The 17863-nt window shown below is 36.0% G+C and overlaps 1 protein-coding gene across 1 annotated transcript; it reads right to left on the bottom strand.

Moving 5' to 3' along the window:
* Positions 1 to 8184: 8184 nt before the first annotated feature.
* LOC110930212 (oxysterol-binding protein-related protein 2A-like) lies at positions 8185 to 9227 on the bottom strand. The gene is made up of 2 exons (XM_035979709.1): positions 8819 to 9227; positions 8185 to 8632 (listed from the first exon to the last, which is right to left on the bottom strand). Exons 1-2 carry the CDS (start codon positions 9059 to 9061, stop codon positions 8528 to 8530), a joined length of 348 nt encoding a protein of 115 aa, XP_035835602.1. The 5' UTR covers positions 9062 to 9227; the 3' UTR covers positions 8185 to 8527.
* Between the last annotated feature and the right edge of the window lie 8636 nt (positions 9228 to 17863).

The raw sequence follows: 17863 nt of genomic DNA, 5'->3' as shown, positions 1-17863 counted from the left end.
TCGACGCGAACCGTTTCGAACCGAACCATTTCGAAGCGAACCGTTTCGACCCGTACCGTATCGAAGCGAACCGTTTCGACGCGAACCGTTTCGAACCGTACCGTTTAGACCCGTACCGTATCGAACCGAACCGTTTTGACGTGAACCGTTTTGACCCGAACCGTTTCGAACCCGAACCGTTTCGAGCCGAACCGTACCGTTTCGACGTGAACCGTTTCGACCCGAACCGTTTCGACCCGTACCGTATCGAACCGAAGTGTTTTCGGCTTCGAAACGGTACGGGTCGAAACGGTTCGCGTCGAAACGGTTCAGCTCGAAACGGTTCGGGTCGAAATGGTACGGGTCGAAACGGTACGGTTCAAAACGGTTCGCGTCGAAACGGTTCGGTTCGATACGGTACGGGTCGAAACGGTACGGTTCGAAACGGTTCGCGTCGAAACGGTACGGTTCGATACGGTACGGGTTCGAAACGGTTCGCGTCGAAACGGTTCGGTTCGATTCGGTTCGGTTCGAAACGGTACGGGTCAAAACGGTTTGTGCCGAAACATTTAATGATTTTTGGATTTTTTAGATTTTTTTTGATTTTTTAGAATTTTTATGATTTTTTAGAATTTTTTTTATTTTTATATTTTTTTGATTTTTTGGAATTGGATCAAAATGGCAACTGGAAACATTTTTTAAGGAAATCCCCAAAATACCCCTGTTACAAACTGGGTTTTTGGATGGAGTTAAACAAAATGATCAAAATGGCAACAAAATGTAAAAGTCAGGGACCCAGATGCAAAAAAAAAACTATTTAGATCAAAATGGCAAATTTGGACAAAACTCAGGGACTAAAATGGCAATTTACTCCCTGTTCTGTGTTCTAAAATGTTTACTATGGTATAACGTGATTTAATTGTAGTAAAACTATGACGAAATAAAAAAAGTTAGCAAATGTAATGTTTCGAGTAGAAATAATTTACCTTTTTAATTGCATCTAGCTATCAAAGTGTTTTAACATAACGTCGTCAAACATAATAGAATGCAACACAACAAAAAAAGCAACTCAACACAAGTGACATAAATGAACATATTGATATATAACATAATAGGCAATGTTTTAAAAACCGGTAAATACCGACCGGTTATACCGGTATTACCGTTTCCAAATGTAAATCCGGTACGAAACACCCCGGTAAATAAGTGAAACGGTATAAGGTTTGTACCGACGGTAAAATCCGATATACCGGTTTGAAACGTAATACCGGTACCGACCCAGGGTTATTTTAGTTTGGGTTGTTACTTATTTTTATTATATATGTTACTTATCTTACGTAATTTTTATATTATATGATTATTCGTAACTAAAAGTTCTTATTTAATATTGTATGAAACGAAAATAATCATCCTCTAGTTGATGAGGATGGCGATAATAGTGAATTTCATCTTTTATGCGATCGTGAACTTGATGTATTCAACACCCAAATGGCTTAAACATATCGTACACTTTATTTAAAAGAGCTTGTTGGAAATTGAATGTTTTTCAATTATCTTTTGGATTATTTTTTATTATGGATTTACTTTTGGATCATCTTTTAATATGTAATCATGCATTTTTGGATTAACTTTTGAGTTGATTTTGTAATTTATGAAATTATAGAGTTAGCTAGTCAACCCGGTTAAACCGCTCGGTACAACCTGGTTCAACCGGTTGAACCATTCTTTAGCCTAATCCGGTTTGATTTAAAAACCGGTTTTTAAAACATTGATAATAGGACTAACACACAACTCTTATGAGAAACGATGTGTGCTCTTGAAGCACACAAAAGAGACAACATGGTTTAAATGTTTAATCACACAACCACATATTGCAACTCTATTGGTTCCATAATGACGAACATGTGGTACCACAACATATTGCAACTCTACGTCTTATAACATAAAAAAACATTAAGGATACTAAATTTTATCACATGCATATTAAAACTAAAATCAGAGATAATAACATAAGTAAGTCATACAACAATCAGTGGCGGATCCAAAAGTATTTTTCATTGGGTTCCTTTTAATAGATTATTACTATTTTTCCAAGTTATACGAGTTTTCCACAATTTTTTTTTTCAAATCGAGGGGTTTCTAGGAACCCCAAACCACTCATAGATACGCCCCGTGACTACAATGACTTGGTAGAATGAATGATATAAATGAGGGCCCACGGAAGGGGTGAAGTGGGCGGCCGTCAAGAGCCCCCTTTTCTGAGGGCTAATTTTTTTAAGGTTTTTATATATGCATGAATTAAAATGTTACAACGATTATTAGCTTTTTGAGTATCAACCCCCTTTTTGAGTATCAATAAGTTGGTTATGCTTGAAGTTTACATTTAAAAGAAAAAAAATAGTTGGTTATGCTCCAACACCTCCACGCAGGAGGTCCTGTGTTCGGAACTACTATTTGGCAATCAGTGCGAAGGGCAAGTTAATAATAAGGCATTAGCTTAGGGCCATCAACTTTTATGGCCTCTCATCTTGGATTTTTTTTCATATATATTTGATATATTTGGACTTGTGCTAATTGTTTTAGGTTAACTAATTGAAAGAGGAAGCAAAGAAAATAAGGTGGTAGTTGTGTTGGTTATAGGCCCAAAAGTCAAAGTTAAGTCTTTCAAGAAAATTAAAAAAGTTACTCCCTTTGAACAATGAAACGACACTACAATTTTACGAAAAAGTCATTTGTTTTATTCTTAATTTTGTTAATTACACTTTTGGTAATTTTGATCATTCATCACTTCTATGCAATAGTTTTGAATTGGTTCTGTAATGACTTTTGTGTAATAGCTTAAAACCGTTCATCAATGTTCCGCCAACCTGTGTAATAGCATCGAATCTGCAGGCCTGAAGCAGAAGGTAATTGCTTCGATTTTTTTTGTTAGACTACTTAGTTGATTATTTTTGCAGTTATCCTTTTGATAGAGATAGTCTTTTAGAACTTAGTTATCCTAGTTTTGTCTAATTTGCTTGCTATTCTATTAGTTGGTTTTGCTTGAAGGTAATCGTTGTTAAAACTATTGATTGTGAGCGATAATTTATGCCCCTAATTTACTAATAGTTAAACACTTGATTCTGTTGATGTTGTTAAACGCTAGTTTATACCTTAATAGTTAAGCACTTGATGTGGAAAAGGGCCTCAAAATTTTATTTTGCTTTAGGTCATTAAAAACATTGAGCCGGCCGTCATGACAATTCAATCCCCTTTTTACCAGCTATTAAATTATCAATAAGCAATCATATTTTTACTGACTGTTAAATTAACATTAAATACATATTTTCTTACCAATTAAACTAGCATGAATTGACATTAGTTACAGATCAGCGAAGGATTTTAGAAGCCCATTTTTCTATTCGCTTAGACCCTTAAATTCTCAAGAAGGGTCCTAATATATTAATATGTAAAAGACGTAGTTGTGAGATGAGAATTAAATAAACCCCAACAAAAATTCATTTCTAATATTTGTTGTTGTGGCTTGTTTGTTTGTGTATTAATTATAAAGTTGGTCAAAATATAACCAATTTAGATATTTTTTATTAATACTTTATTAGTTATTTTTAATTTAATTATTAAGTTTGATCAAGTGTACATAATTTAACAAGCCAGCCATAGTGTTTCTTTAGTAATTTCCTCACGTGGAGTCTTTATTTAATTATACACATTATATCTTTACAACAAAAAAAAGTTTCATTCATTTATGTTTTGATAACTTATATTATATTCTTATTGTTAAAAACGTGCTCATTTTTTTATGAAAAGAGTGGATCTACCGGTATCCACACACCCAAGCCAAACTAACTGGCGTATAAGACAGTTAAAATTAGTGTTTGATTGGTGTTAGAGGTGATTTTGAAGATGCCTATACGCAACATGTGTATTTATTGAGTGTAAGTTGTGTTTTTGATGCCATATACGCAGCTATGGGGCTATATGCGGCATATAGCACTACTAGAAAATACACTTCTCTTGACACGCGAACAATGACACGCACATATTTTATGACATTCCAAAGCGTATGTCAAGAAAAAAATGTCATGGTTTACAAAATTTAATAAATCTATGACATTCTTTTTGTGTGTCATGTTTTTAGCGTCATTAAGATTTATCTTGACACGCAAACAATGACACACGCTCATTTTATGACATTCGAAAGTGTTTGTCAAGAAAAAAATGTCAGGGTTTTACAAAATTCAATATATTTATGACACACTTTTTTTGTGTGTCATGCTTTTAGCGTCATAAAATAACAAGATATATCTTGACACACGAATAATGACACACGCTTATTTTATGACATTTAAATGCGTGTCAAGAAAAAAATGTCATGGTTGTACAAAATTTAATAAATTTATGAAACTATTTTTGTGTGTCGTCTTTTTAACGTAATAAAAAAAACATTATATAAACATAAGGGTTAATTTCATATAGCACTTATTGTTTATGTAATATGGACATCATGGTTAATTTCCAATAACAAATCATGGGAAAAACTTGAAAACGGTTAAAAAGAAAAAATTGTACGGACTTATAAAAAGTGATATATATATATATATATATATATATATATATATATATATATATATATATATATATATATATAGAGAGAGAGAGAAAGTATAATGTACTTCAGGGCTTAACCTACATTAACATACATGACAAAAAATATAACGTGCGTTATTATCATAGAACGTGCGTGATTATAGTCCCATGCGTGATTATGTGGTCCCATGTGTGATTATGTGGTCCCATGCGTGATTATGTGGTCCCATGCGTGATTGTACCCCTGATCCAACGGTTACCATTGTCTCCTACGTGATGTATGATAAGACTTTTTGTATGTTAACCTTACTCTATATATATATATAATATATTAATTAAAAATTATATTAACAATGTCTCGTTTAGGCTCATGAGCTGGGTTGAGCTCGAACTAGTTTACTTAACGGGCTTGTTTTTAGGTTCAAGCTCGTTATAGTTAGACTCGTCATAGTGGTTTTGAGATATGGCCATGACGTTTGGTGTTGGTTTTGAAAGGTACCCTATCGACGAGGCGATGTTCTCGCCGGTCTATCATGATTTCTCATCCCACCCACATCTTCCCATGATCAATTTTTCACTCTAATAGTTATGATGACTCTTAATGAACCTGTTACACACTATATTAGTAATAACGTACGTCAAACTCGATCGACCAATTTTTTTGCACATATACATTTACATACATACATATTTTTAGTCGGTTTCCTAAAATAGCTTAGAAAATACTACATGAAAAATACCTCATTTTTTGAGCTAGACTAATCTTTAGCCGGAAAAAACCATTTTTTGGGGCTCCATTTATAATCGTCAAAATCGTAATATTTTAGGCGATTAACTGGTTTGTAAATACCAAAAGCACTTTTTTAGGCGTTTTAGATTATGACCAGCCTAGAACAAAGTTTTCAACCATCCAAACTCTTGTGTTTTCTAATAGTGAAATGAGCTAGCTTAAATAGTTTAAACAAGCCAAAGCTCGGCTAGAGCTCGACTCCCAACTTAAAATAGTACGTATATTATATATATAATATAAGGGGAAGGTTCATTTGAAAAGAAAATTTAATTGAGAACAAAAAGAACAAAGGGTAATTTTGTAAAACATTAGATAGTCTTTTCACTTATCTCATTTATTATCATTTTTGACTAATTAATTAGTCCTAAAGACTAGTATCCTCCACACTAACTTATTTTGCCTACACACATCAAAAGTTATCTTACATATTTCGAAATTCATCACACATTGAAATTTATCCTATACAACTCGTAAATTATGCTACACAACTCGTAATTTATCCTACACTTTAAATTATTTTATTTTATTTTTTTGAATAAATATATATTTTGAAGATAAGTTACAAAAAATTTAATGTAGTTAGCTATTAAAGAGGAAGACTACAAATTAATGACCTATGTAGACTTACCAATATACCCTTATAGTAACATTAAATACTTATATTAAATGAAGTAAAATAAAGCACTCTTACTGGTTGAAATTTCTTCTTTTTTCTTCTTACAAAAAATTTCTTCTCATTTGAACTTTCCACTATAATATAAAATTTGTAACTTTGTATGTAAAGCTCGAGATCAGGCTTGACAACTAAACGACTGGATGAGTCATACTTCAGGCTCGACTCGCTCAAGTATTTTACCGAGCAGATCCCGAGTAGATCTCGCGTAGCTCCGCCTCCTTTACACCCCTAATTTTACCACAACACCCTTAAAAAAAACGCACACCAAAACTTCCTCTAAATAAATCCCCAGCCCCTTGCGGTACACAAAACTGTTATCTATCGTCTACAAAATTGATGTAACCGGTCAAAATCTAAATCATTGTTCAAATTGTGTGAAGGAATTAGAGGCATAGAGGAACCGGGAAAACTGGTTTAACGTGGAACCGGTCAAAGTCAAGACCGGGTAAAAAAAACCCGTTTTGTTGATCTCTAATCCATTTAATTTATGCAATACTAAAAAATAAACAAATGGATAAAAGGTACCAAAAAAAAAGTAAACAAATGGATAAAAAGTAGCAAAAAAAATTAAATAAATAGATAATAATTAAATATCAACCCAGTTCCCCGATTCCACTATGCCTCTAGGTAGTGTTTGGTATGCAGAAATGAGAGGTGTAATGGAATGAGTGATTACAAGGGAATGAAGAAAAGAGTGTTTGGTTGGTCAATGGAATGAAATCACCCATTCCAAAAGGGTATTCCATTCCCTCAAAATCATTCCTTCCACCCCCCATGTTTTTTTTCGATTCCATCCCCTCTTGCACCATTCATCAACAACACCACAACCCACGATCTTCGTCACAACCCACTACCACCACCACCCACCACCGACGCCATTGGCGCCACCCGCTACCACCTCACCCTGACAGCCACCGCCGCCACCCACTCGCCACCGTTATCACCCACAGCTGCGACCAACCGCCAACGCCACTCGCCGCCGCCGCCCACCACCATCGTCGACGCCACCACCACCACCACCGCCACCACCAACCGCCGTCGCCGCCACCAACCGCCACCTTTGCTGCCACCCACCACCAACGGCCACCTTGTCGCCACCACCACTCGTTGTCACCACCGCACCGCCACTCACCGCCACCACCACCACCTATCGCCGCCGCCGACACCTATCGCCGCCACCTATCACCACCTACAATCACTACCACCGACCATCACCACCACCACTCACCGCTAATTTTATTACTCCGTTTTTCTTTCCTACCGAACGATACATAATAATAATTCATTCCATTCACATGGTAACCAAACAAGACATGGAATGGTAATGATCCATTGCATTTACTCGTCCATTTCATTACCTCGTCCATTCCATTCCTTCGTCTATTTCATTACCCCATACCAAACAGACCCCTAATGCTTTCACATATTTAATGAAATATCAAAAAAGATTAGATAATAATTAATATTTGAGATATAATTAATACTATTATGTTAAAGAAAAAAAAGTCAAATGGTCATATATGCATACAAATTTGGATCTCAGTTAAAAAAGCTTGATCTAAAATATGATCAAATTAGTTCGTATGTAAATCCAATTTATGCAATCTAGTCAACGATGGATATTGGAAAAAATTAATATTTGAAATTTGAGTGATATATGGATAAAAGGAACCAAAACACTATTTCAATCCCAAACGCACGTCTAATTGGCGGTTTATTTCATTTCTCTTCAACCCTATTGATCGATCACTTCACCAAAATAACTTCTCTAATCTCCACATCTCTACTTCTCAGTCGCATCTCTGCCAGACCTCTCCACTCCCCCCACCACCAAGAAACCCCACCGCAATCTCCGGCACCGGTGAAGCTGTGCATGTCAACTATAAAACAAGTGCTGCCCTTTTGCTCCTACTGACTTCCTCAATTCGCATTACCAGGTACGATTCGGGCACCATTTTTGTTCTTCATTACAATTAGGTACAATTTTTGTAAATATTCGAAGGAGTTCAACATAAATAGCAAAAGAAACCCAACTAGAACCAAACAAAGAACATTGCTATGACCAAAATATTGATACATTCGTCAAGTTTAAGTACCTAAATGTTGAGAAACTTGAATAAGGCTCACATAATGTTGCTTTGGAATTACCTGAGATGACAGAAGTCAGTAGAAGACACGACGAAGAAAACTTATAAACCACCAATAAAACAAGATCACCTCATAAAAAATTTGTTCTTCAACAAGTTGGTTGCAGCGCTTAGTAAAGGAATCCTGTAAGGAAGAATTTAATGTCACTTGGGACAAAACACTTGTACGTATAAACATAATTAAGCAAATAAGCCATGCAGGATCTCAGATTCAAGTCCAATTCTCTTCGGTCTCGATCTATATCAAACCAAACTACAATTTTAACGAATATTATAAATATAATTCATGACAAAAAAATTATTGGAGTTGCCTTGAGGGATTGAATATGGTGAGTGTTAAACTCAGTCTCACAATACGGAAGCAATTGCCTTAAAAGCCAACCTCCATCCATCCCATAAAGCATCTGCTGATATGCTTGTTCGGCAACAAAGACCAATCAACGCATCAAGTACCTTAAACCAAGAATATGCAAATTGTCAGAACAAATTTTAGAAGAGAAGGCAATTTCAACCCATTTACTTATGAAGTGTCTGTTTGAGTTGTGTTTAAATTTAAACAGGTCAAACAAAAACAAAAAAACAAAGTGTTAACATGCAATAATATTCCATAAATTACAACAAGCTATTAACAGGATATACCTCTTTTCCATGCTGATATGCACGATCTAACAGATAGGAATACTCGAGATCTTCGAAACATTTTTGGAAAGATGAAATTGGCTCGTTGAAATAAACGGGTAGGCAAACTCTTGTTAGATCCTTCCCGATGTTATCTTTGATCATTGACCATAAACTGACCCCCTTTTTCTTTTTCAATGGGATCCGGAAGCTTTTTTCTTCTTTCGAATTGTAATTTCTCGTCGTGTGTTTCGTCCATAACATCAGATTGGGTTATGACACCGGGGAAGTGATCTTTTGTGTCAAAAAAATATGTTTCTTCGTCTTCTGAAGCATCTTCAAGCTCTTGTTTCTCCACATCGTCAGATGATTCCGTCTTACTCCATTCTGAATATGCATCAACTTATGTTCATAACTTTGTAATGCATTAAAGTAAGTAATAACAGAGTCGCATTTTACCGCTATATTTTGAACGTTGAAGATTGTTGTGTCAATTGATACTCGCCTTCAGGTACTCCAGATGCCTCATTTTCAATATTAGAGGTATAAAAGAACCTGAACCGGCTTGACAAGAACCAAGAACCGGTTGGAAACTGAACCGAACAACAGGTTTGTAACCGATTTGGGAACCCCGTTGAAACCAGTTTGGAAGCGATTAAAACCGAACAAGTATAAAATGGAACTTGTTTAGAACCAATCCTTCTCCAAATCGACTGAATGCAACATGATTATAGATAACATATGTTCAATATCATAATACATTCACAACATCATACACGAATTTTAAGCATCTATTAAACTTCTTACCCGGCTTCATAAGAACTCAGAGAGATGAAGATCTTAGCTGATTGAGGTCCACGAATCCAAAATTAAACCTTGATTTCTTATACATCGAAATGGGAAACCAAAATTAAAAGACTAATAATAAGTGGATGTAAACTAAAGAAGAAAACAAACCCTTTGTTGGACATGGTAAGCCGAAGAACCCTATGTCCCTGCAAAAACAATATATTCTTATTGAAACAACTTATTGACTTATTAGCTTTTTGAAAAGTCATAAACTCTAAAATGATGTTTGGCAAAGAGGGTGTATGTGAGGGGGAAAAACCAATAAGTCAATAAGTCACAAAATCCTGACTTTTCCAAGAAGCTAATAAGTCAATAAGTTGTTTCAATAAGCTTACCCAAACATGCCCTTAATATATCATTGATGTGGAGAGAGCAAATATATATAAACCATATGTTGCAGACGGTGTTAGAATTGAACTAAGGGGTGATTCACATTCGCCATACGGTAGACATAAAGTCGATTTAGATTCCCTGGCAATGGGTTTCTCTACCTAATTGATGGGGCCTTTAGCGCGGTGAAGGAGGCGACGATTAGGAGTATTTGGAGTGGGGCGATTGGCATTCAATGACGGTGCAGGGGGAACGATTGGGATTCACCTGCAACCTCATCACCGGAACCCAACCGCAATTTACCCAGTTCAGCAGGAACTAATAAAATTACCAGCAACCCTCTTGAGCACTTTTGCAAGATTCATATTGCATGAAATGGCAAAAATGTGACATGTGATTAGATACCAGTTAACCTACTCAACATCCTACAATTCTATTTCTACCAATGATGTTGCATTATTTGAAAGAAATCCTAATGGGCAACAATAATCAATCTGAATCTATTTGAAACCCTAGATACTTGAGGACTCAAAATTACCCTACATGAGGATAAGAGATTATCCAGTCACAAAACAAAACAAAGCTACACAATGTTTCAGCCCAATAAGCAAACCCTAATTTAACCCAACCATACATTGCCTACCAAATTAGGTCAACTAAACAGTATAAAAGAGCATACATAAATAAAAAAATATACGATAATATATAACGTTATATCCTTTTAACATTATATTGTTTCAATAACCATTTCAATATTTAGCATTTTAATATTTAACAACATTATACCATTTCAATATTTAACAATATTTTCCGTCTCAAACACCGCTTCAATATTTATCAGTTCATTTATAATTTCATTATTTAATAATATTATACTGTTTCAATATCTAACAATATTGTATCATTTCAGCATTATACCGTTTCAATATTTATCTTTTTAATATTGTTGTTAGGGCATAGGTTTTACTCATTGTGGATCATTTATCCTTAAGTGTTGCCTGGATCACTTATCCTTAGTGGATGGTGCAGGAAGCCAGAGGATCAAGGATCCTTAGATTTACTTATGTTTACTAACAATTGTTCTCTATGTTTTTTCATGATCTATGCAGGTTGTGGGCGACATGGACCAAGTCATAGCTGGAATCTCGGTCAATATTCGTTGATGATGCCGCACATGTTGAATTCCATTAACGTTCATGAGCTTGGACGTGGTCTCCCATGAATTTCGGACTTAGTTGTTAGCTTAATTCAAAAGGGGTTGATCAAGTGTTTCAGGCAGAACATTGGCAGATATACACACTGACTTTCACGAGTACAAGCTCGCATACATTTCCAAATAGAACTCTCTCTCACTTTAGGAAATAATCATTGTACCACACTTGATCAACGTCCGAAGTTGTAATCTTTTTTGTGCAATATAGTTGATAGTGATAGTTTTCACTATCCGAGGTTTTTTGTGCCAGAGATCTCACAAAGATCAAGGGCTTTTTCCTCGTATAAATCATTGTGTTCATCGTACTCTACATTTCACATTTGATTATATACTTGTTCACCATTCAAGCACACTACCTCACAAAATCAGATTTGGTTACATTATCCTCTGTTTGATTTTTGACCAAAACAATTGTTAGGGGTAGATTTTTCGTACTCAGGATCCTGATGTCTCTAGCGTGCTGTAGTATCCTGACATGACTAAGATCTTGAGTCTCGGTGTTACTAATGAATTTCTTGTCCCTCTCAGGAATTTTTCACAGGAATATTCTCCCATAACGGCTAGAAGATGAAGTCTTGCGGATATCTCGTAGAACAAGTTTGAGAAAACGTGTTGAATAAGGCTGGAAGGGCTGCAACGTTCACTTACCGGTCTTTGTAGGATCCCAGAAATATCCTGGACTTCTAGTTAGGATTTGTTTGAACCTTTGTACTATAAATAGCTTGATTCGGTCGAGTTGGGATTAACTTTGGAAGATAACACACACTGGCAATACTTGCAATCAGCTCTGTAACACATAGTTCTCGATCATTCAAAGCTCACAATTATAATTCTTGAAGTATTTAATATACCGGAGCTAGGTAGTTTCCAATTTCCGGGGTTTTCTGTGCCAGAGATCATCTTACAAAGAGCTCAAGAGCTTTTCCCCCGTAACATATCGCTTGTGTCCGTGTTTATTTATTACATTTATACTTTGTTCATTATATTTCAACCATCTTATCAAAGTCCATAATCTAAAACCCTGTTTCTAGACCAAGGATCCTGACGCTTACTTCAAGATCCTCAATAACAAACTCACCATTTTCAAGAGCACCTCACCTCACTTTCTCAATTTGGTTAGTAAATTGATCTCATCAGTTTTAAACCAAAACAATTTGGCGCCCACCGTGGGGTAAGTGGTGCTTTTCTTCGCAAAATTTCTCTTAAAATTTCTGTTAAGCCAATTTCTTTCGAAGTTATTCTCAAAAATGGCTTCTTGACCCAAATCTACTTCAACTTCATCCTCTGTTACTGCTGTAACCTCTAGAGTGAACAACCCTCTTCCTCCAGCATACCAAAAGAAGAACACTGCTACAAGAAACACCATTTCAGGATCTGGGCAATCTATTGCGCCACCCGTGTTTGCTTCTAATGACGAGATCCTATCGCTATTTGCTACGGTGAGGGATCAGATGAAGCAGCAGCAGGAGACTAACCAATCGTTGTTTAGGGAGATTAGGGAGTTGAAGGGATCCGGAAGGCCAGTGGAGGTGACAACACCATTACAACCGAGGTTCCTGAACTTTGGAACTGTAGCATCCTCAGTAGTCCATCAGGGAGACTTTTTATCTATGCAATTTGGATCAACAACAATTGGTCCAACCTCATCTGTTAGGATCACAACTAGCAGGGATCTTAGGGTTACTCTGGGATCTTCCTCTCGGGATCCTGACATTGGTAACCTTGTCGATAATAGTTCTTTAAATACTAATGATTTTATGCACGGTGCAGGTATTAGTCCTGAAATGGCAGGGGAATTAAAAAAACTAAGGGTGATGATCTCTAGTGTGCCAGGAGTGGTACAACCTATACCAGAGTTATCCCCAGGAAGCCATAGGATCTCTAGATTAACTCATTCCATTTGCAATGCAGAGATCTCAAAGAGATTCCAAACTCTAAATATGAAGCTCTACGATGGAACTACTGATCCTGAAGAGCATGTAACCCAATACAGAGAAAGGATGGAGATAAATCCCATCCCAACGAAGTTAAAGGAAGCATATTTGTGCAATGGATTCGGTTCTACCCTGATAGGATCAACCTTGAAATGGCTGCTTAATGTCCCTCCATACTCTATTACTTCTTTTGCTCATTTAGTGAATTTCTTTAATAACCAGTTTTCATGCAGCACAACCTTTGAGAGATTGACTAGTGATCTCTACAGGGTCACTAAAGGTGCACATGAGTCCTTAAGGGACTATGTAAGCAAGTTTGATATGTGAAACTTATGGAATTAACCACTGGGATGGTGACTCGGGTGGCGTATGTCCGCTATTGATCGTATACAAAAGCATATCGAAGCTCAAAGCCATCATCCATTATCCATCATAAATTTAATCAAAAATACATAAGAGTTTTTTTTATATAAGACGGTAATCTCATAAGCTTGAAACGGGATTAGGTGGCGGTATGGTTTTTGAGTGTGAGACCTATAGATGAATAATGCACCTGAACTTAAATAATCATGATTAAGGGGTTGGAAACCAGCGGTTGGGTTTAAGTGGATTATATACCTACAATCTTTGTTAATGTGTGATTAGACTTGTTAATAAATAACCGAATAAATTGAAAGCCAGTGATTTGATTGTGATTCCATTGCAAGTAGTTTTTCGGGACGAAAAAGATAAGTGTGGGGATGTGATGGAGAGGGTGAAACCCGAGTGTTAATGTATGTTATATTACGTGTTTAGTGCGTTTTTGGTGATTATGTGTTTCGAATGTGATAACTACGAGTGTTTGAGGTTGTACATGTTAATCGCTTAATTCGGTGAAGTTAGGATGCTTGGAGATGAAGAGGAACAACCGTGGATGGAAATCAATATATATTACATTATTTGGTAGATGTTTTGGGTTGAAGAGATAGCTCGAATGTGCAAGAAACGCAAAATAATGAAGTCTAGGGGCCTTCTAATCATTTATTAAATGTTAAAATGCACCAATGTATGGAGTCACTACACGCGACGTAAGCTACGGTCCTATCATCGTAGCCTACAGTTCAGTTCTAATGGGCAATAATGGAACAACGTCCAGCAACTGTAGCTTATGGTTTAGTGGGCGTAGCCTACGGTTCAGCGGGCACAAGAAGCAGCGTATATGGACCGTAACCTACGGTCTAAAGACCGTAGGCTACGGCGAGAATACAAGGGCAGCGTACAATTGACGTTCTTAAGGGTATTAAAAGGGTTTTCCAACCCTAACTCGGTTCCATTGGAGGCATGGCCAATATGTTCAACCTTTGGTGCGAAAGGTTGATCTCCTGTAGGTCCCTATCCCGTGGATCGTGACAAGATTGATAATCAATCAAGGGTGCGGAATCCCCTTGATTGATCTTTGAACACAGAAACAAGAATATCAAGATGAAGAACACGAAACAATCACTTTCAATCCGGTCTTCTATTGATTATCCAACACGAAGTTTACAATCAATTCAAGACCCACAAGAAATCTCTCAGCCACCCTCTGTAGATTTCTCAAACTCTCTTAAACTATCTATCAGCTGGCTCCTAACTGGCAACCTAAACCCTAATGCATAATGCTATTTATATACTACAGCCATGTTTGCATACTGGGCTTTGGTCTGGGTTAGGCCACTCTCCAAGCCCATTACACTAATTAACTTACTAATATATAAGCTAAGCCCTGACAAAATATCCAAAGACTAAATACTTAAAATATTAAGCTGTTGTCACAGAATATGCATCAACAGACTCCCCCTTGACAATAGCTTCATAGTGTAACTTTGTCTGCAAATATCATATAGACTTTTGGTCTTTGGATAGCGTCAACTACACATAGTTTTTGACATTAACAGACTCCCCATTAGCTGATGCTTCCAATCTCCAAAACTTTCATTTGTTGTAGATCAGTGAACTAGCAATCTTTGGTTAAGTAAGTAAGCTCCAGCTCTTCCATATCTCTCACTGCAATGTAGTAGAAGGATCCTACCATGCATCTTCACACATCTTCACTTCACTCTCAATCTGCACTTTACTTGTATTCTGCACTTCATTTTGATAACTGCATCAATCTGTTTAGAAACACAAGCAAGTATCTCGAAAAACCATTAGTCTTTTTCACATTTAAAGATAAACCAATATTTTGTCTTAGTTTGCAAAAACAACTATCTGTCAGTTCAAAATGGGAGACCTTATAAAAGGAAATATTTTTGGTATATTTTTTTTAAATGTTTTTCAAAACAAACTAAATAATCTGAAAATATATACAGTACGTCTTTTTGTGAGAATCATGTGCAAGAAGATCATATCAATAAAATCAAATTGTTTTCACACTATTAGATAATTCTTTATGTAATTTTCGTGAAAAGCAGTCCAAGACGAGTACCAGTATGTTTGTCCACTTAAACAAAAAGCATGAACATTTCAAGTGCCATTACCATATGATACGTTAAGGTAATTTTATTACTGAAATATTAGCGTGTCCCACTTCAGGATGTACCCTCGCGATCAAGGTATGCACAAAGATTCATCGTAGTAGGTGAGTATACTGAATTCATCCGTTTTGTTTTTTAACGATAGATAAATGGTGATCAGGTCAGTACTTCGGTACAGCAAAGAGACCAAAATATCTAACGAGGGCTAAGACAAATACCAATTTTTGGTACGATTTATGCATTTTGCACATTTGAATGACTCTCTAGGAGAGCTTCTTCATTTATGGGTTTTGGCATTTTTAGCTCTTTTAATATATCCTGGTTGTGCCTAGGTCAGCATGTATCTGGATGCGGCAGAAGGACAACCCTGATACCCCCGGATGAAATAACAGCATAAAGACTCAAAACCTCAGTTTTTGGCAATCTATCAACGCAAGATTTAAGGTTATTAAACCATACGCCACTGATGTGTTACCCACTCATACTCATTTCATTATTTTTATATCACATTGGTAAGTTGATTATTTCATGCTTTTTGCCTACTGGTACATCATATAATGAAGCTGCTATCACACTTATGCAATTTAATTCATTTTCAGTGTGACAGTCTAACTTGCTGATGTACTATCATTTCTTCTCTCTCACTCAGTGATAACTCATTTTTGATTTTCTACTTTTTATGTTTTTCATTTTTCAATGTTTTTGGATTTTTAAAATTTTATAACTTACTCCCCCTAAACACACGCACTATCTAAACTCTTTTTGGCTTAGGGCGATTTCTCCCCTAAATTTTTGTTTTTATGGAGTAAGTTTTAAAACCATAAATTTAAAACACAAACAGACTCCCACTTTAACCTGAAAATAAGTTTTTCAATGTTAAAGTCTAGAATAAACAAGACAATCACAGAAGTAAATAGTTCGTTACCCATGTTAACCTACTATTCACCTCAGATGCTTTACAGGAATAACCACTATTGAACACATCAACAGTCCTTCTTGGTCATCCTGCATTTACTCAACAACTTAGTTAGACTTGAGAACCCAAACCTTACCGGTTTTGGGTTGACCATGTAAATCCATATAAGATGCTTCTAACCAATATCCATCACACCTTACTGGTGTCTTGGATGTTTTACCCGTTGTTGAACAAGATTTATAATTTCCACTAGCTCTTTGATTGCGAGAGTTCCAATAAACTCTCGTATTTTCCGACATTTGAAAAGTATTATCTTGATATCTTCTTCTCCCATTATCATACCATGAATTTTGGAAAAAAATTGGATTTTGTTGAATATTTGAGTTACCAAAACTCCTATATCCATTTCTTTGTTGAAAATTTTGATTACCAGCAGTTTGGTATCGATTTTGATATCCAAAATTTCTATTTTGAGATCGATTTGATTTACCATTATAATGACTAAATTGTGGAGAAATACTTCTTGGTCTATCAAATCTTCTCAATGTTGAAGGTTTAGATTAAAATCTAGGTTTATTTGTCTGGCAACTTGATTTTACACTATTGTTTGACCCAACCTGATTCTCATCCTTAACCTCATCAACTTTTTGTTTACCTTTCTTCAAAGGACAATAACTCGCCACGTGCCCTTTTTATGACATTTAAAACAAGATCTTTTCTTATAACTTTTCTTTTTAATCGATCCATTTTTAAATGTTTTGACATTTCCGTCTTCAGTATCCTCATCCACTTTATGAGGTGTACTGTTAGACCCAACAGACTCTTTCAAAGAAACTGGACTATTTGGCAAGTCCACAGCTATCGGATCCACTACCTTTTGTGCAGTGGGAACAAAATTTGTTAGCCCGTCTTCATTTGGTAAAAAGGAGTAGTCTTGATTTTTAGAAGATGAGGCTTTACTAAAGCCCACTCCCGTTTTATTATTACTCTTTTTCAAACTTTCTTGAATGTGTTGTCTGACTAACGAAGATTTTCCAAATTTGTCTAACTTACCTTGAAGTTTAACAATTTTAGCTTGCGCATTAGCCAATTTTGTGTACTTTTCCGAAAGCTCGTTAGTCATTTCTTTCACAGTTTCACGAGCCAAATCAATGATCTGTGCCTGTTCGTTGACTTTGCTTGTCAAACTGCTGATTTCTCGTTCATTTGATTTGAGTTTATTTAAGCAATTTGACTCTTTGTTATCAAAAGAACATCTGACTCTTTTAACTTTTCTAAATAAGCGAACATAAGTTTGTTTTGCTCCGATAGTCTGTTAACCTTACCCTG

The sequence above is a fragment of the Helianthus annuus genome, chromosome 11 (assembly GCF_002127325.2).
Source record: "Helianthus annuus cultivar XRQ/B chromosome 11, HanXRQr2.0-SUNRISE, whole genome shotgun sequence".
Classification (NCBI taxonomy): Eukaryota; Viridiplantae; Streptophyta; class Magnoliopsida; order Asterales; family Asteraceae; genus Helianthus; species Helianthus annuus.
Note: the sequence above shows the minus strand (reverse complement) of the source record. Positions and strands in the feature narration are given on the sequence as shown.

What these genes read in the sequence shown, in the direction of transcription:
- LOC110930212 (XM_035979709.1), bottom strand. Translation starts at nt 9,061, where the DNA reads ATGTTATGGACGAAACACACGACGAGAAATTACAATTCGAAAGAAGAA. An exon ending in CATATCAGCATGGAAAAGAG is followed by an intron (nt 8,633 to 8,818) that starts GTATATCCTGTT and finishes TCTTGGTTTAAG; the next exon opens with GTACTTGATGCGTTGATTGG.